Source organism: Eumetopias jubatus, unplaced genomic scaffold (genome assembly GCF_037043125.1).
Source record: "Eumetopias jubatus isolate StellerSeaLion01/CBP00866 unplaced genomic scaffold, mEumJub1_p1.0 scaffold_7, whole genome shotgun sequence".
In the NCBI taxonomy this organism is placed as follows: domain Eukaryota; kingdom Metazoa; phylum Chordata; class Mammalia; order Carnivora; family Otariidae; genus Eumetopias; species Eumetopias jubatus.
Genome location: NW_028274813.1, coordinates 115,453,298 through 115,475,795, shown reverse-complemented (window position 1 = coordinate 115,475,795; position 22,498 = coordinate 115,453,298). Strand labels below are relative to the sequence as shown.

Genomic DNA, 22,498 nt, shown 5'->3' with positions numbered 1-22,498 from the left:
TTTATGTGATTTAGCCAGGGGATTCTTCTGTGTGTACTTAAAGAAAATGTGTTTTCTACTTTTCTTGGATGGAATATTTTATATATATCTCTTAGAACATGTGTTCTGCAGTATGCTTCAAGTAAAAAATGTTCTTTTTGGAAAAAATATACCTTAAACTGAGGGTACTCATTTAAAATAAAGCATATCAGAGGCAGAGGGGATGAAATAGGTGATGGGGATTAAGAGTACACTTACCATGATGAGCAATGAACAATGGAAAGAACTACTGAATCACTATATTGTACACCTGACACTAATATAATACTGTATGTTAACTACAGTGGAATTAAAAATAACTTAACAAAAAATAAAATTAAAAAAAAAAAGCTCACAGAAAAATCACTGTCGTTGTCAGTTTCAATATTAATATCATTGTTTTCTTCTGCTTCAATTTCTCTGGTTAACTGCTCCTCTTCAGCAATAGCACTAGCAATGGCTTCTTCATTGGCCTTTTCTAGACGATCTGCTAGCTCCTCTTTTTTAGCAAGAACTTCTGCCATGGACTATAAAATTAAAAATAAACAAAAGAATCATTAGTTGAGTGGAAAGTTAAGTAATCACTTCTTTCTTTATGTTCTAATGACACACTCAACAGTATACAAAAAGTAGCACTGATCTGGAATTATAAAAAGTGGGGTTCAGTATAGGTTCAACCACATGCTACCTGTGTGACTTGGATACTTCTTAAAACCAAGAGCATATATTGTATTCCCAAAATGGTACAATAATCCATGACTTACCTTCTTTATCAGTCTGCTCTGTATGAGAAACTGTGAAGTTATACAAATAACAGGTATTATGAATGTCAAAGTATGAATTTAATTTGAGGGCCAAAATTCAAAACAGTTGTGGATCAAATATCTTTAAAACAAAAGAAAAAATATATATATAAAAGGAACACAAAAGATTTTATTCTGTAATGGTGATGTTACTTTCTGAACATAGAGATCTAACTTAAAAATATGCATTAGAAAAAAATACAAATAATATGCATCCAAATCATTAACTAATAAATCCATATGATAAGCTAAAAATGTATACTAGAAACTCTAAGGTAAACACTGAAATAACAAATGACTAATAAGCCAACAAAGGAGATAAAATGGAATTATTAAACATAATGAATCCAAAAGAAGGGAGAAAGAGAATAAAAAGGGAGTGAAGAACAGATGAGTCAAAGAGAAAACAAATCGTAAGATGGTATATTTAAAGGAACCATATCAATAATCAACAGTTTAGACTGGTATAGTCTAAATACCTCAATTAATAGAGATTGTCAAATGGGATAAAAAGCAAGATCCAAACACATGCTGCCCAAAAGAAACTCAACTGAAATATCACAATATAAACAGATTACAAGTGAAAGTGCTACAATGCTAACACTAATTGAAAGAAAACTGAAGTAGTAACTATATCAGACACAGATTTCAGAGCAAAAATATCAGGAGGGATAAGAAAGGTCATTTAATAATGATAAAAGGGTTAATTCATCAAAAAGACAAAACATACCTATTTATGGACTTAATAACAGAGATTCAAAATACATGAAGCAGAAATGGATCGAACTGCAAAAGTAAATAAACTTAAGGGGAATGTAAAAAGGTGCTGCCGGTTTGGAAAACAGTCAGATAATTCCTCAAAAAGGTGGAACGTAAAGTTACCATATGACCCAACAATTCCACTCCTATGTATTTACCCCGAAGAAATGAAACCATATATCCACCAAAAACATATATACAAATATTTAAAGCAGCATAATTTACAACAGCCAAAAAAAAGGAGACAGCCCAAATGTCCTTCAACTGATAAATGGATAACATGTGGCATATCCATATAATGGAATATTATTTGGCCACAAAAAGGAATGAAGGCTAAAACATCAATGAACCTTGAAAGCACCATGCCCAGTGAAAGAAGCCAGTCACAAAAGACCACATATATATTCCATTTCAATGAAATGTTCAGAACAGATAAATCTACAGAGACAGAAAGCAGATCTGTGGTTATCTAGGGTAGAAAGGGAGTGACTGTCAATGGGTACTGGGTTTCTTTTTGTAGTGGTGAAAGTGTCCTAAAACTGATCATGGTGATTGTTGCACAACTCTGTGAACATACTGAAAAATATCAAATTGTAAAATTTAAATGGGTAAATTGTATGTCATGTACATTTTATCTCAATAAAGTTGTATTAAAAGAAAGAAACAGTTTCACAGTTATATTCAGAGATTTCAATACCCCTTTCTCAACTGATAGAACATGTATTGAAAAAGCATGGATCTAAGAGACCTGAACAATACTCTCAACAAAACTGACCTCTAGGTATCTTTGTAGAAGAAATGAAAACATATGTTCAAAACAAAGACAAACATTCATGGTGCCATTATTCATAATAGAGAAACTGGAAATGACTCAAACATCTGTCCACAACTGAATGCATGAACATTCTGTGTGGCTGAACATACTGTGTCACACGCATACAGCAGAATACTCCTAAAGACAGTAAAAGAATGAACTATTAGTACACGCAACTACATGGATAAACCTCAAAATAATTACGCTGAGTAAAAGAAGCCAAACAAAAGATTATACTACTCCATTTACATAAAGTTCTGAAAATGCCAATCAATATAAAATGAGAGCAGAACAGTGATGACCTGGGAAGGAAATACCAGAAAGGACAGAAAGGATGGATTACTAAGGGAAATCTGAAAACTTTTGGAGGAAATCATTATGTTCATTTTCTTGATTGTAGTGATGTTTTTATAGGTATAAACAAATTAAAATTTTAACAATTTATATAGTTTAGATATCTGAAGTTTACTGAAAATCAATTATATCTCAACAGAGGTATTAAAATATGCAAATGCTTGAGCCCCAACTCTAACTGAATTGGTCTGGAGTGGAGCTGGGCACCGGTATCTTTATTAATGCTTTCCCTTTCCTCTCCCCCCTCCACCTCCCCTCTTGATAATCTGCCCCACCAAAACACAAAAGATTGCCCCTGGGGAATAGGACAGGGGGAGGGAGTTTAGATGAGAGACTAATTCTTTGCATTATAAACTTTTTCTCTATAAACCCTAGAATATTAACAAACTGTTGTTAATGTGCAACAAAGACCTTACAACTTAAGAACAATTTAAAACCGAAATATTAAAGTTGAATATATATAACTTTGCAGAAAGTTCTCACGTGAGCCTATTTGCTCTCCCAATTTTATCTTCCCCAGAGTACATTTCTATTTAGTCTCTGAAGACCTGAAAAGGTTTTAATGTAGTAGTAGAACTTAGGGATGAAGTAATGATTCAATAATCCATATACAACTTTTAGTATTTTCACAATGTGAAATTCAAATAAATATCTATATATATTTTTTTAATTTCCAAATTTTCATTAAAATTTGAAATTTTAGTAAATCTAAAAACATAGATCCACTGTAGCTAGGTTTTATATTAGCACATTTTTACAATAGTGGCAAAACTTGACCTTAAATAGAAAGGTTCTAACAGTCATTTTTTTACCAAAATTTCTGTTAAATAAGAGAACTGCAGAATTTTTACCTTTAACCAGCTACATGACAATACTGTATTAAGAAAGAAAAGAAAACAGTTCTCTCATCACTGTAGCAATTCTCTATAATCCCCCACTGAGAACCTAAACAAAGAGGTACATATCTAGAGCAAGCCAAAGACTTATCTCTGCCAAGGCAAATCCAAAAACAAAATTTTTTTAAATCTTAGTTTAGTTAAAATTCCTCTAACAACTCTTAAGAATATATTAACACTCATATTTAAAGCAGAGTATGTAAAGTATGTAAATCTGATCCTTAAAATAACCAAGAGTTTTTAATATTCTACCACAAGATTATTTACATATGTGATCAAAATAAAATGGATGAAAGAAGAATTTTTAAATACTTATTTAATGCTTATTTAAGTATAGGATCTTTTTCCTCTTTTGAAATTAGATTCTCACAGAATCAATTCACAAAATAAATAATTTAATATGATAACTAGCTATGAAAATAAAAAATATAAAAATGATCAATTGCTATCTATCCCATACATTAAGTTTAGTATTTATATGACCATAATTATATTCAAACTTTTAAAAACAGTCACACTAAAAGAGCCAAGTTAAAATACAATTTGCTCTTTATTCCTTATTTTAAAAATTTAAATGTTTTTCTTATTACTATAACCCTTATTTTCCCCTTAACCCTTATCAAGTTTCATCTATATCTAATGTTATTATGTCTACAAAATGTAAAATTAGTCTAATACCATCTGTTGATAGCATCTTTCAGCATGATGAGGCATTAACTTTTGAAGAAAACTATAGTATACAGTAGCCATTTAAAAAATAAAATTTGAGTAATTTTTCTCAACAAATGTTTATATGTGCCTACTTCTTTGGAAAGTTACTTTTAAATTAGAATGACCCATTCTGGATTAACCTCAGGTCAAGTATCTTAATACTAAAATGGGAAACAGAAAGACATGAGGACAAATAAGTAGTCATCCAAAAACATAAACCTGTAATTCCAAATCAACGCATTTTTAAAGGTTCTGCAACGGGAATGGTGAATAAATTTCATCTTAAAGACCAACGCCAAGCAAATGATAGAGGCTATTTAAAGTACTAACAAGAGAATTTTTAAAAGTCCAGTAGGCATCCATCAGAGTGCTAGATGCTGCATGGAAGACTTTATTATTACTGGTTTAGTTTCTTAATGCCAGACTAAAGAACATTTGATCAAATCACAAAATGAATGATTTTAGTAATAGTTATTTAACTTGGACAGTCTCATTTTCTTCCTCTACGAAACAAGAATCTTAACTATATCAAAAGCTTGCTCTAAGAATAAAATGTTAAAATGAAATAACACATATAAAATGCTTTATAAAGTATAAAATAATACACAACATAATTTATTTTTATTATTAGGGTTTATGCCCTTTTAATATATTTACTCAGAATTCTGATAAGTTGTTCTTACCAAGTTAGCAGCACTCACATTTGAAATATCTGAAGGGTCCATTTCACTTTCTATCCTTGCTTTCTCTGCTAAAAACATGTCATTTGCTTGCAAAGGAGGTGTGTCAGCTTGCTGAGTAATTGAAACACACTCTGTATCAATGTGAACAGCAGGTATTTCAGAAGTTCGCACAGAACTGTCTTGTAAAGTACTAGTGCCAGAGTTCTTGACATCATCCAATGTACTCACTGTGAACTAACAAACATATTTACAGAATGAATCAGAGATAATAAAAAATACTCACAAACTACTCTATTCTAGAAAAACTGATTATAATAAACCTATCAACTAAAACAGTAGTTTACTGGCTGACAGACAACTCATTCGTCCTTTTTTATGTTTCAAGTTTAAAAAAAAAGAAACAGTAAGCAGCAATAAATTTTATTTGCACACCTACTATGCATAGGGCACTGTCTGAAATGTTTTATGAAATAAAGCTATATTATAATTACATTTTATTTTAGTAGGCTGATTCTTGATATTTCATATAGCTCACAAAAGAAATTCTTGTCACAAGTATAATACTTTGTCTTATATTCAAATAACTATAAAGGTATTTACATGGTTTTTCCAAAAGCTGTCTATTATCAAATGAAGGCACTTTTCACCAAAATATACACTTTGAGGCATTCTATACAAAACATGACACTTGCTCTCTTTAAATAACATTAACAAACCTTAAAGTATCTTTCGTGTAAAATCACATGGTACACAATACCAATTCTCAGATCTAAAAGAGAAACACACCATAAAAAGTATAGTGTACCTGAGCATGAAGTCGCATTCATTATGTAATTCCTATCTAGATTTCCATATCCTCCCTATTACCGTTTAGGAATATTTAACACATAACTAACAGAAATAGGAAAATTAAGTCAAACAAAATATTGTCTTAGGCCAAATACATATCCATTTTTTTAACTTTCCAATTTAGTAAATAGAAACAAGTTTTTATTTTCACATTATAACAGAGTACAGAGAGAACGCTGCTGTGTTTTCCAATTATATTCGGAGTAATGAGCTACAAGTAGAATTAAAATCTAAAATTGTGAATTTAAAATCCACTCACAACACTATTTAAATAACATTACATAAACATTGCAGTAGCTATAAAACTCCCATTTTGATTATTTATATAAATATTAAACTTTGTCAAGTCTTATAAACTACTTTAAAAATCCTACTATTGGTCAAACTTAAAGTGTCTCGAAGTGTTGATTTTAGTGTAAGTATTATTTAAGTTGTATCACATTGTTTATATTACTATCGCCGTTACCTATACATTAGTCAACATAGTTTATAATCTTCTTGGCAATATTTATATTAGCATTACTGATGTTTACAATATAGTCAACCCTGTTTGTTAAAAAATCAATATCATTTATACAACAAAATCAAAGCTAAACTATAAAGTAATGTTGAAAAAATATACAAATATGCTAATTCCATTTTTAGAATGACAGTGGAAAAAACAAATGTTATCAATTAGCTTGGACACCAATAGCAATGAACTTTTTATATTGAAATATTTTAGCAATACTTTAATTACTCAAAAGCTGTATGTATGGATTATCCCTAAAATCCCAAATCACGTAAATTTATTCATTACACAAAACCAACGTAATTATTACATTGTTAAATTTTATAGCTAAAATATATGTTAGCAAAAAGTGATTTTGGGCGCCTGGGTGGCTCAGTTGGTTGAGCGACTGCCTTCGGCTCAGGTCATGATCCCGGAGTCCCGGGATCGAGTTCCACATCGGGCTCCCTGCTCAGCAGGGAGTCTGTTTCTCCCTCTGACCCTACCCCCTCTCATGCTCTCTCTCTCTCATTCTCTCTCTCTCTCTCAAATAAATAAATAAAATCTTTTAAAAAAAAGTTATTTTTTCTGTTGTCTTTGTTGTTATTACTGGTTTTCCTCTTTCTTTTCTTTACTGGACAAAATGGAAAAATTCACACAAAAAGAAAGAACAGGAGGTAGTACTCACTGCCAGAGATTTAATCAATACAGACCTAAGTAAGATGTCTGAAGTAGAATTTAAAACAATGATTATAAAGATACAGGCTGGGCTTGAAAAAAGCATAGAAGACACTGGAGAATCCCTTACCATAGAGATAAAAGAACTAAAATCTAGTCAGGCCAAAATTAAAAATGCTATTACCAAGACGTGGTCCCAAGTAGAGGCCATAAAAATGAGGATGAACGAAGCTGAACTATATGCTAAGTGATATAAAAAGATTTCTTGGGGCACCTGGGTAGTTCAGAGGGTTAAGTGTCTGACTCTTGATCTCGGTTCAGGTTATGATCTCAGTTCAGGTCATGATCTCAGGATCATGAGATCAAGCCCTATGTGGGGCTCTGTGCTCAGCGGGGAGTCTGCCTGAGATTCTCTCCTTCTCCCTCTGCCCCTCCCCCCCATGTGCACAGGCTCACTCTAATAAATAAATAAATCTAAAAAAAAAAAAAAAACCAATTTTAAAAAAGAGAGAGAGATTTCTTCATCAAGTTTAACATTAAAAGGTTTCTTAAAGGCATATCCAACAAAATTATTGATTATTTCCTATGCGTTTAGGACTTGCTCCATAATGTGGGAATTTTTTTTTTTAAGATTTTATTTATTTTATTTGACAGAGAGAGAGAGACGGTGAGAGAGGGAACACAAGCAGGGGGAGTGGGAGAGGGAGAAGCAGGCTTCCTGCTGAGCAGGGAGCCCGATGCGGGGATCCATCCCAGGACCCTGCGATCATGATCTGAGCCGAAGGCAGACATTTAACGAATGAGCTACCCAGGCACCCCATAATGTGGGAAATTAAAAGGCAACATAAGATACTGTTCACAAGGAGCTTCCAATCTCACGTAGGTATATATACATTAAAGAGTTACAGAACATCAGGAACAATGTACAATTAAGAGCCAGTATCATCATTAAGAAGAAAAACATGGAAGTTGAGTACAGTTTCCAATAAAAATAAATACCCTAGAGGTAAAGAGAGAAAACTTTAAAAAGCAGATACTATTCTAAAGTGAGAAATATTGTAACTATTCTTCCACTTTTATACTTAGCTCCTGTGCCATATCAAAGAATATCTCTTATATTTCATTTTACATAAAATTATACTAGTTGAACATGAATCTCTATGTAAACAAATACCTGAAAAATTCATTCATCAAATAAGGAAAATAAATTTCAAATGGACTAATAGCAAAAATACCTAGAATATCAGCTTTAAAGAACTGTATTAAATATTAGGAAATTATTCTACACTTGAATTGCAGGGCATAAAAGGAGAGCAAGTCCAAAAGATCCTTTCTTTCATCACCATTTTTAATAACACTCCAAATGAAGCAGTAGGATATCACTTAAAAGAAGTAATCAACAAACTTGGGCAAACTAATATCCTATGCCTCTAAATGCCCTCTAAGGGCACTCACTTTATTTCTGTGAAAAATGCATAAGCTAACTTGGATAATGAACTAACTGAAAAACATTCTACAAAAAAATAAATGCAATGTATTCTTCAAAAACATTAACAGTGAAAGACAAAAATAAACTGAAAACCTGTCCCAGGTGAAAGATGTTTAAAAAAGAAAAGGCTAAATACAATGTGCGATTCTAGATTGGATCCTGGCTCAGGGAAAAAATTCTATAAGGAAATTACTGGGACATGAATATGAATTATAAATTAAATGAAAACACTATATAGATGCTAAATTCCCTGAATTTTACAATTAAAATGGTTAAGTAAGAGTTTCTTTATTCCTTGGAGATTATTTAAGTGAATGGTTATGATGTTTGCATATTACTCTCAAATGTTTAGCATACAATATGTGTTTGTGATATATTGATATAGAGAGAAAAGAAAAAAATGAGGCAAATGTTAATCTGTGAATCTAGGTAAAGGGTATAGGAGGGTTCATTGTTCATTCATGTAACTTTTCTAGAGATCTGAGATATTTCACAATAGAAAGTTAAGTACGAAAATAAGACATTCCAGCATATACACATCTTTTATAAAAAGGCAATAAAAGGATTTTCAGAATGTACTACCTGGGTTCTTTCAGCAAGAGGATGGTCACAAGAGTATAAGGAGTCTTTGGACCGAGATTCTATAGTATCAGAAGGTCCATCTCCAGCAAATTCACCTTTCTGTATGCTTTCATCAGGTAAAAGATGTATATTTTCTTTATCACTGTCATCCTTTGACCTTAATGTTTCTGTTGCTACTGAAAGTTTTGTCATCACTGCTGTTGATCGTGAACGAACAGGCCTTCCTCTTTGAACAGTCTCCCATCCTTCAGGATCTTTCCGTTCTATGCAGTTGAGGGAAGGAAATAAATCAAGATTTCTTTAGATGATATTTTCAAAAATCTATAAAATAAAAACATTTTACAATCTAATTCCCATTAAATGTAACTAATATATAAACATGACACTAATTATCGTGCAAGGCATAATGTGTGCATGTGCATGTGTAATATCTAATACAACTACACTGTAGGGTAGGTATAATTTTCCCTATCTTACAAATGACAAGACTGAGATTCAGATTAAGACTGATATAAGGCCACAGAGTCAGAAATAATAAACATTTATACAGTGTGTACTATATGCTAACATTGTTCCAAGTGTTTTACACAGAATAACTCCTAATCTTCACAACAACCCTTGTAATACCAGAACTATCATCCCAAATTTGTCATTGGTAAAATCTATCATTTGTCATTTCATTTACCCCATTTGTCATTCAGAAAAATGAGACAAAGAGAGATTAAGTAACTTCCCAAGGTTGCACACCCAGAAAAGGTAAAGCCAAGATGCAAGTCCAGACAAATTGGTTCTGGTGTCCATGTCCCATTGGTTACATAAAAACTGCCTCTCTATCTTTCAAAATCCAAACATAGGCCTACCTCCAAAGTCTGAGATTTTTTCCTCTATCCTAGTACTAATGACATACATTTGGCTTAAAAAAAACCTATTAAGACTATAGACTATTAATTGAAGGAATCCTAGAGGATCTAATCCAATATTTCACCACACATACAAGGAAACTGAGGACCTGCATCCAAAGTTTACACAGCAAAATATCCTAAAATAAATAAGAATCTTCCACTGAAATGTTTCAAAATGTCACAGGCTGAGGTATATATGTTTACAGTGATGTATATAGCTACAATTTTTAAATTTTATAGGCTAATTGTACTCTTTCAAAATTAATACAAAGACTTCCAGTTCTGGCCAAGATGGAGTAGCCCACTGTCATCTCCAGGTCCTCCTTCTTACAAGAGAAAGCCTTGGACAAAACACATAAAATAAACTTAGGAAGATTTTAAGAGACAGAAAGAAGTACAAGGATTGCCAAGAGACCCTGAGATTTAAAAAGCGGCACAGCAGTGAGTTCTCTAGGTTTCCTTATTATACTCCAGACAGGACGCCATACAAACCTCCAACCCCGGAGGACCAACAGGCATAAACAAACTAAGCATGAGCAAAACCTGTTTTGCCAAGCCAAAGGACAAGGAAAAGAAAAGCCTAACAAAACAGAAAATCTTTTTGAAGATATTCACTCTATTCCAGTCGAAGATCAGTGGAAATCCTGTGCCTATGGTTTCAATAGGGTAAGCAGGGACCTGAAGTTCCACTGCCAACTACCAGAAGCAGATAGTGGTCCAATTCCCCCACCAAAGTAGTGTCAGCAAAGCTGAATGGTGAGTTGAACTTCCACCTCCAACTGGCATCGACAGAATTAAATAAGACAGCAGAAACTGGAGTTGTTCATCACTCCACTTTCCCACACCCTTACTGTCAGTGTGGCCCAGTGGGAAGATGAACCTCCATAACCCACTGAGCAGAAATGAGACTGAATGAGGCAGTAGAAGTCAGAACTGGTAGAAAGTGGTCCTCCCTACCCCAGGGTCAGCAGGCCAAATGGTGAACACAGCCTCCACTTCCATTCAGCATCAAAGGCAGAGTGTGAAATAGGGACTAGTCAACATTCTGTTCTCCCCGCCCACCAATATCAGCAGATACCTGTAGGAAGCTGAGTTTCCACCCAACCAACATTAATACAACAAAATTAAGTGGTGGAAGGCAGATTTACTTGGCACTTGGATCTCCCTGCCCCTTACCATGATATCAACAGGGCCAAGCAGGAGCTAAGATTCCACCTCACTCTACAGCAACAAGATGGCGTGAGTTGTCCTCCCTTCACTTTGCCCCTCCATAGCTCAGGGGGACCCAAAGAAGAGATGAGCTTATACCACCAGGAGGAGCCAAGGAGATGGTAAAAGGTGGTGCCCCAATTTTGCTGGGAAAGTGTCACTGGGAAAAAGAACAGAGTTTCAGGGACCTGTGGGCCAATAATAAAAGAGGTAATGTGTGTCATCAGAGTCCCAGAAGGAGAGGAGAGAGAGTGTAGAACTAAAGAAGTATGTGAAGAAAGAATGGCTGAAAATGAGCCAAGCTTAATGAAAGACATAAAACTACAGATTCAAGAAATTAGGAAATATATCCCACCAAGCCCAGGCTAAGACACATAATTAAACCATTGAAAAAAAGAAAAAAGAAAAATTATTGAGAGCAGCCATAGGGAAAAATATATTATCCACAGAGCAACATAAATTCTAATGACAGCAAATTTCTCATATGAAATATTGCTGGCTAGGAGGAAGTGACACATTTTTCAGGGACTGAAAGAATGTCAATTGCAAATTCTATATCCAGTGAAAATATCCCTCAGGAATGAAGAGTAAATAAAGGCATTCTCAGATGGAGGAAAAACAAAAAGAACATATCAGTGGCAAACCTGCCATTGAAGAATGGCTAAAGGAAGCTCCCTAAAGAAAAATGAATAAGAGAAGGTGGTTTAAAACAAATCAAACAGGGAATACTGAAATGAGTAAAAATGGAGGTAAATAGAATAAACTATTCTTCTCATTTTCTTGAATCATGTTTGAAAGTAAAACAAAAAATTAAAACACCATTTGATGTAGGAAACAATATAATTAAGACAATTACATATAGAAGTAGCAAGAATAAAGGGAAACAATTAGAAGGTTTCTACATTTCACTCATGGTGGTAAACATCAAAGCCAGTAGAGTATGATAACTTAACATATGTACAATGAGTACCTAAGACAACAACTATAAAAAAAACCTGTACAATAAAATATACTCCAAAACACCATAAATATGTCAACATGGAATCATAAAAAAATGAGTTCAGGGATGTATATCTTCATTGTGGAATGCTTTTATCATTATATAATGTATCTTTATTTCTTTAGTGGTTTTCTTTGCTCTGAAGTCTACTATATCTGATATTAATATAACTACTGCTTTCCTTACTAATATTTGCATGGTGCATCTTTTTCTATACTTTCATTTTGAATTTACCTATGACCTTGCATTTAAGTGAATTTCTTGTAGATAACATATAACTTAATTTCTAACTCACTCCCAGGAACTGACAGAACTAGATAAAAAAATCAGCAAGTATATAGAATTGAACATACAATCAACCAACTTGAAATAATAGCATATACAGAACAGTCTACTCAACAACAGTAAAAAAAAATTTTTTCAAATATATACAAAACATTCAGTATGATAGACCATATTCATTCTATAAAATAAACTTCTATGGACAAATTCCGCAGTAAATACAAACTACCAAAACTCAACCAAGATGAAACAGACTATCTGAATAGTCTCATAATTATTATAGAAACTGAATTTGTACTTTAAAAGCTCCCCCCCAAAAATCTCCAGCCCGATATTTTCTCTGGCAATTTCTACAAAACACTTTTAAAAGGATTAATAATTTTACACAAACTGAAAATTGAAAGAAAGAAAACTGAAAGGAGAGAATACTCCCCAAGTTATAAGCCTAGTTTTACCTTAATACAAAAACACACACAGACAGTACATAAAAATAAAACTAAATAACAATATTTCTCATGAACTTAAATGTAAAAATCATCAACAAAATATCAGCATATCAAATCTAGCAATGTACAGAAAGAATTACAAACCATGACCAAGTGGAATTAATTTCAGGTATGCAAACCTGGTTCAACATTCAAAAAATCAATGCAATCCACGACTGTCAACAGACTAAACAAGGAAAATCATATGATCTTATCAACTGATATTAAAAAGTATTTCACAAACTCTAATACCCATTCAAGAGAAAAACTCATTAAACTACAATACAGGGGAACTTACTCAACTTGATAAAAAGTATCTACAAAAAGCCTACAGCTAGGGGCACCTGGGTGGCTCAATCCTAATGTATCTGCCTTGTCTCAGGTCAGGATCTCAGGGTACTGGTGCTGAGCCTGGAGTCAGGCTCCCTGCTTAGCGGAAGTCTGCTTCTCCTCCCGCTCCCTCTGCCCCTAGCCCCACTCATGCTCTCTCCCACTCAAATGAATAAATAAAATCTTAAAAAGAAAAAAAATAAAGCAAAGAAATGAAACTGTCCCTAATTTCAGATGATATGATTGTCTACAGAGAAAACCCTGGGGGGGGGGGGGGGGAGAAAGAAAACCCCAGGGAATACACATAAAATATCCAGAATTATTCATAAATTCAGTAAAGTTGTAGGATATAGGTCCAGGCACAAATCCACTGCATTTGTATATACTAACAGTGAACATGTGGAAACTGAAATTAAAAACAATTTACAATTACACTGGGGTGCCTAGGTGGCTCACTCAGTTAAGCATCTCCTTCAGCTCAAGTCATGATCCCAGGGTCCTGGGATCCAGCCCTACATCTGGCTCCCTGCTCATTGGGCAGTCCCCTTTTCCCTCTCCCTCTACCCCTTCCCTCCACTTTTGCTCTCTCTCTCTCAAAAATCTTTAAAAAAAATTTTCAATTACACTGAAGAAAATGAAATATTCAGTAATAAATCTAACAAAAAAGGTATAGTATGTGTATCCTAAAAATTTTAAAGGCTGATAAAAAAAGACCTAATAAATGGAAATACATATCATGTCCATTAGAAAATAAATGCTGATTAGAAAATTCAGCATAGTAAAAATGTTGGTTCTTTCTAAATGATCAACAGTTCTAATGTAATTTCTATCAAAATCCCAGCAACATTTTTTTAGATATTAGAGAAGCTTATTCTAAAATTTATATAGAAAGACACAGACTAAAATAGCTAAAAACAATTTTTAAGGAGAAGAATAAAGTAAAAGCAATTACTCTATTCAATATAAGGCTTACCACAGAGCAAGAGTAATCAAGACAGTACAGTATGGGTGGAACAACAGAACACAGATCAATGAAATAGAATACAAAACCCAGAAATATATCCACACAAATATGCCCAACTGATTTCTGAAAAAATTTCAAAAGAGAATATTAACAAATGGTGGTGGAGCAATAAGACATTCACAGGCAAAATGTAAACCTCCATCTAAAACTCACACTTCACCCAAAAATTGACTCAAAATGTGTCACTAATTTAAGATGTAAAATTATAAAACCTTAGGAAAAACAAAACAAAAAATATCTTTTGAATGTGCTAGACAAATGAGTTCTTATACTTGACACCAAAAGCATGATCCATAAACAGAAGGCCTAATGGACCTCATCAAAATTGAAAATTTTCCCCTGCAACAAACTCTATCAAGAGAATGAAAAGATAAACAGTCTAACAAAGAACTAATGTCTAGAATATATAAATAATGCTAAAAATTCAACAGTAATATTACAAACAATACAAGTAGAAAATGGGCAAAAGAAGTGAACAAACATTACACTGAAGGGTACATACAAATGACAAATAAGTACACAAAAGATGTTCAACATCACTAGCCATTGGAGAAATGCAAATTAAAAACTGCAATGAGATATCACAATATACCTATCAGAATAGCTAAATAAAATAGAGTAAAAAATACTGGTGGAATCCATGGCTAGAAGGGTGTTAAGTAAAGGGTATGAGATGTCTTTTTTTTCTTTCCAGTTCCACTGAGATATAATTGACATATAACATATTAGTTTAAGGTACAACATACTGTTTGATATATGTATATATCAAGAAATGATTACTGAAATAAGTTTAATTAATATCCAGCACCTCATCCAGTTACAAATATTTTTTTCTTGAGATAAGAATGTCTAAGTTTACTCTCTTAGCAACTTTCAAATATATATATACCACATGTTCTTTACCCAAATATTCTTTATCTCATGGATCAAGGGGCACTGAAATTGTTTCTATGTTTTGACTATTGTAAATAATCTTGCTATGAACAAGTACAGGTATCTTTTCAAGGTAGTGTTTTCATTTCTTTTGGATATATACCCAGAGGTGGGATTGCTGGATCATATGGCAGTTCTATTTTAATTTTTTGAGGAAACCCCATACTGTTTTCCATACTGGCTGTAACAATTTACACATATATATGCATATGTGTGTCTATATATATATACATATATATATAGACACACACACACACACACACCACATCTTCCTTATCCATTCATCAGTGAATGGACATTTCTCTTCTAAATATATATAAAGAGGAAACAGGCAAGACGGTGGAGCAATAGGGGACCCTGTTTCAACTGGTCCCCTGAATTTAGCAGGATATCTACCAAACCATTCTGAACACACATGACATTAGCATGAGATGTAAGAATATATATCTGGATCTCTACAAGCAGATAAACTCCAAAGGTGGTGAGGCAGGAAAGGTAGAGTCTGTGGGCAGATCTCGGAGGATAAGCAGAAGAGGGAGGGAGCCAACATAAGCTGGCTCCCAGAAAGTGATATAACACCAGAGCGCAAAAGGGTCCTGCCCTGGGGACCAGGCAAAAACTCGAAGAGCATTAGCGGCCACGGAAAGGCTTTAGAGCAGTGCTCAGACAGGATCCACCGACTGGGAACAGCTCCCAGTTTTAGAAGCACAAAAGGCAGAGACACACCCGGGTCCTGGGGTCAAACTCTGGGAGAGTTTCTGCGGGCATGACCACCGAGGGAGGCTGAAGTTTTCAGCAGCACATACAGAAACAGAGACTCTGTGTCCTGGAGGGCTCAGTGAAGAGCAGACTGCATTTCTCTGCTCTCGGGCAGAGGTTTGGGTGTGGCCATTTTTGCTCTGACTCTCAGAAGAAACTCTGAAGGTCCTAGGAGAAGAAAAGCTCAAAAAACTGCTTTCCACTGAGCCCAGCTCCACCCCCACACAGGGGGAAGGGCAACTCTGCGCACACAGGGTTAACTGAGAAACAGTGGGGCAGGTCCCCCCCCAGAAGACAGGCTGGAAGAACAAGAGGTCGACAACCCTAGAGTCTCTATAAAATGGGTGCATCTTGTTTGGGTCGTGGTTAATACCGTGCACACCTCAACCACCCCTCAACAGAATGACTAGGAGGATGAACTCCCAATAAAGAAAAGAACCAGAGACAATGGCCTCTGCCACAGACCTAATGGATATAGATATAAGCAAGATGTCAGAGAAAGACTTCAGAGTAGCAATTATGAAGCTGATATCTAGGCTTGAGGAAAATATTAGCAACAATACAGAATCTCTAAGGGCAGAAATGAGATCTAATCAGGCTGAACTTAAAAATGCTAAGAGATGCGGTCTAAATTAGATACCCTAACAGGTAAATGAGGCAGAAGAACAAATTAGTGAGATAGAAGATAAGATGATAGAAAGGAAGGAGGCTGAGGATAACTGGGATACACACCTAGAAGCCCATGAGAACAGAATTAGAGAAATCAAACATTCAAATATCAGAATTCATGAGATCCCTGAGGGGGTGGAGAGAAAGGACTAGAATGTATGTTTGAGCAAATCGTAGCTGAGAACTTGCTAATCTGGGGAAGGAAACAAGCATTTGTGTCCAATAGGCAGACAGGACCCCTCCAAGATCAGTAAGAACAGACCAACGTCCCGGGACATAATAGCAAAGTTTGCAAATCTTAGAGCCAAGGAAACTATCCTGAGAGAAGCTAGGAGGAAGTGATTTCTTATGTACAGAGGGAGGAACATTAGAATAACATCAGACCTGTCCACAGAGAACTGGCAAGCCAGGAAAGGCTGGCAAGATATATTCTGTGTACTAAATGAGAAGAACATGCAGCCAAGAATACTTTATCCAGCAAGGCTGTCATTAAGAATGGATGGAGAGACAAGGAGCTTCCAGGACAGGCAGAAACTAAAAGAATATGTGACCACCAAGCTGGCCCTGCAAGAAATATTAACAGGGCTTCTATAAAAAATGAAAGAACCCAAGAGTAATAGAGACCAGAAATTTAAAGAGACAATCTACAGAAACAGGGACTTCACAGGCAATATAATGGCAATAAAATCATCTTTCAATAGTCACTCTCAAATGAACGGCCTAAATGCTCCCATGAAATGGCACAGGGTTGAAGAATGGATAAAAAGAAACCACCCTTCCATAGCTGTCTATAAGAGACTCATTTTGAAACTAAAGATACCTCCAAATTGAAAATGAGGGGATGGAGAACCATTTATCATGCCAATGGTCCTCAAAAGAAAGCTGGTGTAGCAATTCTCCGATGAGACAAATTAGATTTTAAACTAAAGACTGCAGTAAGAGATGTAGAGGGACACTATATCATACTTAAAGAGTCTATCCAACAAGAAGATCTAACAATTGTAAATATCTATGCCCCCAACATGGGACCATCCAACTGTCAACCAAAATAAAGAACCATATTGATAATAATACATTAATAGGAGATTTTAACACTCCACTCTCAGCATTGGACAGATCATCTAAGCAGAAGATCAACAAAGAAACAGCTCTGAAAGACACACTGGACCAGATGGACTTCATAGATATATATAAAACATTCCACCCTAAAACAACAGAATACTCATTCTTCTCAAGTGCACACGCAACTTTCTCCAGAATAGGCCACACACTGGGTCACAAATCAGGTCTCAACCAATACCAAAAGACTGAGATTATTCCCTGCATATTCTCAGACCATAACGCTTTAAAACTGGAACTCAATCACAAGAAAACATTTGGAAATATTCAAACACTTGGAAGCTAAAGACCACTCTGCTCAAGAATGTTTCGGTCAACCAGGAAATCAAAGAACTTAAACAATTCATGGAAACCAATGAGAACAAAAACACATTGTCCAAAACCTATGGGATAAGGGGAGTCGTAAGGGGGAAATACATAGCCGTTTAAGCCTCACTCAAAAAAATAGAAAAATCCCGAATTCACCAACTAACTCTACCCCTTAAAGAACTAGAGAAAAAGCAACAAATGATGCCTAAGCCATGCATCAGAAGAGAAATAATTAAGATTAGAGCAGAGATCAATGAATTAGAAACCAGAAACACAGTAGATCAGATCAACAAAACTTGCTGGTTCTTTGAAAGAATTAATAAGATCAATAAACCACTGGCCAGACTTATCCAAAAGAAAAGAGAAAGGACCCAAATTAATAAATTAAGAATGAAAGGGGAGAGATCACAACTAACACCAAGGAAATAGAAACAATTATTAGAAATTATTATCAACTATATGCCAATAAGCTGAGCAACCCGGATGAAATGGACGCCTTTCTGGAAACCTATAAACTCCCAAGACTGAAACAGGAGGAAATTGACAACTTGAATAGGCCAATAACCAGTAACGATATTGAAGTAGTGATCAAAAACTTCCCAAAAAACAAGAGTCCAGGGCCTGATGGATTCCCTGGGGAATTCTACCAAACATTCAAAGAAGAAATAATACCTATTCTACTGAAGCTGTTTCAGAAAATAGAAACAGAAGGAAAGCTTCCAGACTCATTCTATGAGGCCAGCATTACCTTAATCCCTAAACCAGGCAAAGACCCCATCAAAAAGGAGAATTTCAGACCGATATTCCTGATGAGTAAGGATTCCAAAATCCTCAACAAAATCCTAGCTAATAGGATCCAACAATACATTAAAAGAAGCATCCACCACAACCAAGTGAGATTTATCCCCCGGATGCAAGGGTGGTTCAACATTTGCAAATCAATCAATGTGATAGAACACCTTAATAAGAGGAGCGAGAAGAACCATATGGTCCTCTTAATTGATGCAGAAAAAGCATCTGACAAAATACAGCATCCTTTCCTGATTAAAACTCTTCAGAGTATACAGATAGAGGGAACATTCCTCAAGTTCACAAAATCCATCTATGAAAAACCCACAGCGAATATCATCCTCAATGGGGAAAAGCTGAGAGCCTTTCCCTTAAGATCAGGAACACGCCAAGAATGCCCCCTCTCGCCACTATTTCAACATAGTACTAGAAGTCCTAGCAACAGCAATCAGACAACAAAAAGAAATAAAAGGTATTCAAATTGGCAAAGAAGAAGTCAAACTCTCTCTCTTTGCAGATAACATGATACTTTATGTGGAAAACCCAAAAGACTCCACCCCCAAATTACTAGAACTCATACAGCAATTCAGTAATCGTGAAGGACACAAAATCAATGCACAGAAATCAGTTGCTTTTTTGAACACTAACAATGCAACTGTAGAAAGAGAAATTAGACAAACGATTCCACTTAAATTGGACCAAAAACCATAAGGTATCTCAGAATAAACCTAACCTAAGAGGTAAAGGATCTATACTCTAGGAACTACAGAAGACTCATGAAAGAAATTGAAGACACAAAAAGATGGAAAAAACATTCCATGCTCATGGATCAGAAGAATAAACATTGTTAAAATGTCAATGCTGGGGTGCCTGGGTGGTTCAGTTGTTAAGCATCTGCCTTTGACTCAGGTCATGATCCCAGGGTCCTGGGATCGAACCCCATGTCAGGCTCCCTGCTCAGCAGGAAGCCTGCTTCTCCCTCTTCCACTCCCCCTGTTTGTGTTCCCTCTCTCGCTGTATCTCTGTCAAATAAATTAAAAAAATCTTTAAAAAATAAAAAATAAAATGTCTATGTTGCCCAGAGCAATCTACATATTCAATGCAATCCCTTTCAAAAGACCATCAACATTTTTCACAGAGCTGTAACAAACAATCCTAAAATTTGTATGGAACCAGAAAAGACCCCAAATCGCCAAGGAAATTTGAAAAAGAAAACAAAGCTGCGGGCACCATGTTGCCTGACTTCATGCTATATTACAAAGCTGTGATCACCAAGACAGCATGGTGTTGGCACAAAAAACAGACACATAGATCAGTGGAACAGAACAGAGTCTCCAGAAACGGACCTCAACTCTATGGTCAAATAATCTTCAACAAACCAGGAAAAAATATCTAATGGAAAAAAGTCTCTTCAATAAATGGTGCTGGGGAAATTGGACAGCTACATACAGAAGAATGAAACTCGACCACTCTCTTATACCATACACAAAGATAAACTCAAAATGGATGAAAGACCTCAATGTGAGACAGGAATCCATCAAAATCCTAGAGGAAAACATAGGCAGTTACCTCTTCGACATCAGCCACAGCAACTTCTTTCAAGACATGTCTCCAAAGGCAAGGGAAACAAAAGCAAAAATAAGCTTATTTTTGGGACTCCATTAAGATAAAAAGCTTCTGCACAGCAAAGGAAACAGTCAACAAAACAAAGAGGCAACCCACGGAATGGAAGAAGATATCTGCAAATGACAGTACAGATAAAGGGCTGGTATCCAAGATATATAAAGGACTTCTCAAACTCAACACCCACACAACAAATAATCAAGTCAAAAAATGGGCAGAAGACCTGAACAGACACTTCTCCAAAGAAGATATACAAATGGCTAACAGACACATGAAAAATGTTCAACATCATTAGCCATCAGGGAAATTCAAATCAAAACCACACTGAGACACCACCTTACACCAGTTAGACTGACAAAAATTAACAAGTCAGGAAGCAACAATTGTTGGCGAGGATGTGGAGAAAGGGGAACCCTCTTACACTCTTGGTGGAAATGCAAGCTGGTGTTACAGCCACTCCGGAAAACAATATGGAGGTTCCTCAAGACATTAAAAATACAGCTACCTTATGACCCAGCAATTGCGCTACTAGGTATTTATTCCAAAGACACAGATGTAGTGACAAGAAGGGGCACATGCACCCCGATGTTCATAGCATCAATGTCCACAAAAGCCAAACTGTGGAAAGAGCCAAGATGAATGGATAAAGAAGATGTGGTTCATATATACAATGGAATGTTATTCAGAATACCCACCATTTACAACAACATGGAGGGAACTGAAGGGGATTATGCTAAGTGAAATAAGTCAAGCAAAGAAGGACAATTATCATATGGTTTCACTTATTTGTGGAACATAAGGAATAGCACGGAGGACATTAGGAGAAGGAAGGGAAAAATGAAGAGGGGGATCAGAGAGGGAGACAAACCATGAGAGGCTATGGACTCTGGGAAACAAACTGAGGGTTTCAGAGAGGAGGGATGTGGGGGGATGGAGTAGCCAGGTGATGGGTATTAAAGAGGCACATGTTGTAATGAGCACTGGGTGTTATACGCAACTAATAAATCACTGAACACTACATAAAAAACTAATGATGTACCGTATGGTGGCTAACTTAACATAATTAAAAATAAATAAATAAATAAATATATAAATGAGAGGGGTCGCCACCATCACCACCACATCCATATCGTCATGTCAAAGCACAAGTTCTCCGAGGATGAGACCTGTGAAGGCTGCTCTAATGCAGCCAGTCAGGTGCTCAACAAGCTCAACAAGGAGTTGAGTTTGACACTGACATGCCCAACAAGAAGGTCTGCATCAACTCTGAGCACAGTGTGGACACTGTTGGAGACCCTGGGGAAAACAGGCAAGGCTATTTCCTACCTCAGCCCCAGGAAGCAAGAGTCTAGAACCCTTGGCCCAAGATGGGGGGCAGGACACTTATCCTCTCCTCACTTGCAGACAGACCTGGGGCCTGGAAGTCCTGCTCAGTGATGGGAGTTCCTGCAGAGACCCTCACTGTGCTGCTCCTCCCTGGCTTCCCTGCAATAAAGCTGAGGCATTTTTGTTGGGGTGGTGAGGGAGAATAAATATATATATTTAATTTATATTTAATATTTAATTGTTTTAACATTTAATACATATTTAAAAATATAAAATCAACCTTATAAAAATCATACATGCCAAAAGAAAAAAAAACAACTAAATCATACATGACAAAAGATAAAAAAACAACTAAATCATACATGACAAAAGATAAAAAAACAACTAAATTATGAAATTAAGTTTAACAAAAGATTTCAGTTTCCACTTAATTTAACTGGCTCACCCTTAGAAGCAGTATGATTAATAACTTTACTTTTGAAAGGAAAGAAAAACAACCCTCTTTCAAAGCTTTCTTATATAAAGAAATACTGCTTAACACTTGAACCTAGTCCATAACCAATATGATGGCCAACACAAACACTATAATGTAATAAAAAGAAAAAGTGAAATA

At 35.4% G+C, this 22,498-nt stretch overlaps 1 protein-coding gene and 1 pseudogene across 3 annotated transcripts in view; one reads left to right on the top strand and one right to left on the bottom strand.

Moving 5' to 3' along the window:
• Positions 1–22,498, bottom strand: part of SCAPER (S-phase cyclin A associated protein in the ER) — a 539,336-nt gene that overhangs the window by 404,101 nt on the left and 112,737 nt on the right. For 2 of the 3 annotated variants that reach the window (XM_028092672.2, XM_028092676.2), the window contains exons 9-11: positions 9,127–9,389; positions 5,039–5,272; positions 375–545 (exon numbers count right to left, since the gene is read on the bottom strand). In XM_028092672.2, the coding sequence (XP_027948473.2) occupies positions 375–545; positions 5,039–5,272; positions 9,127–9,389 (668 nt within the window). The remainder of the gene's footprint in view (positions 1–374; positions 546–5,038; positions 5,273–9,126; positions 9,390–22,498) is intronic. The other variant, XM_028092674.2, reaches the window with a different exon arrangement.
• LOC114200523 (copper transport protein ATOX1 pseudogene) lies at positions 21,694–21,996 on the top strand (annotated as a pseudogene).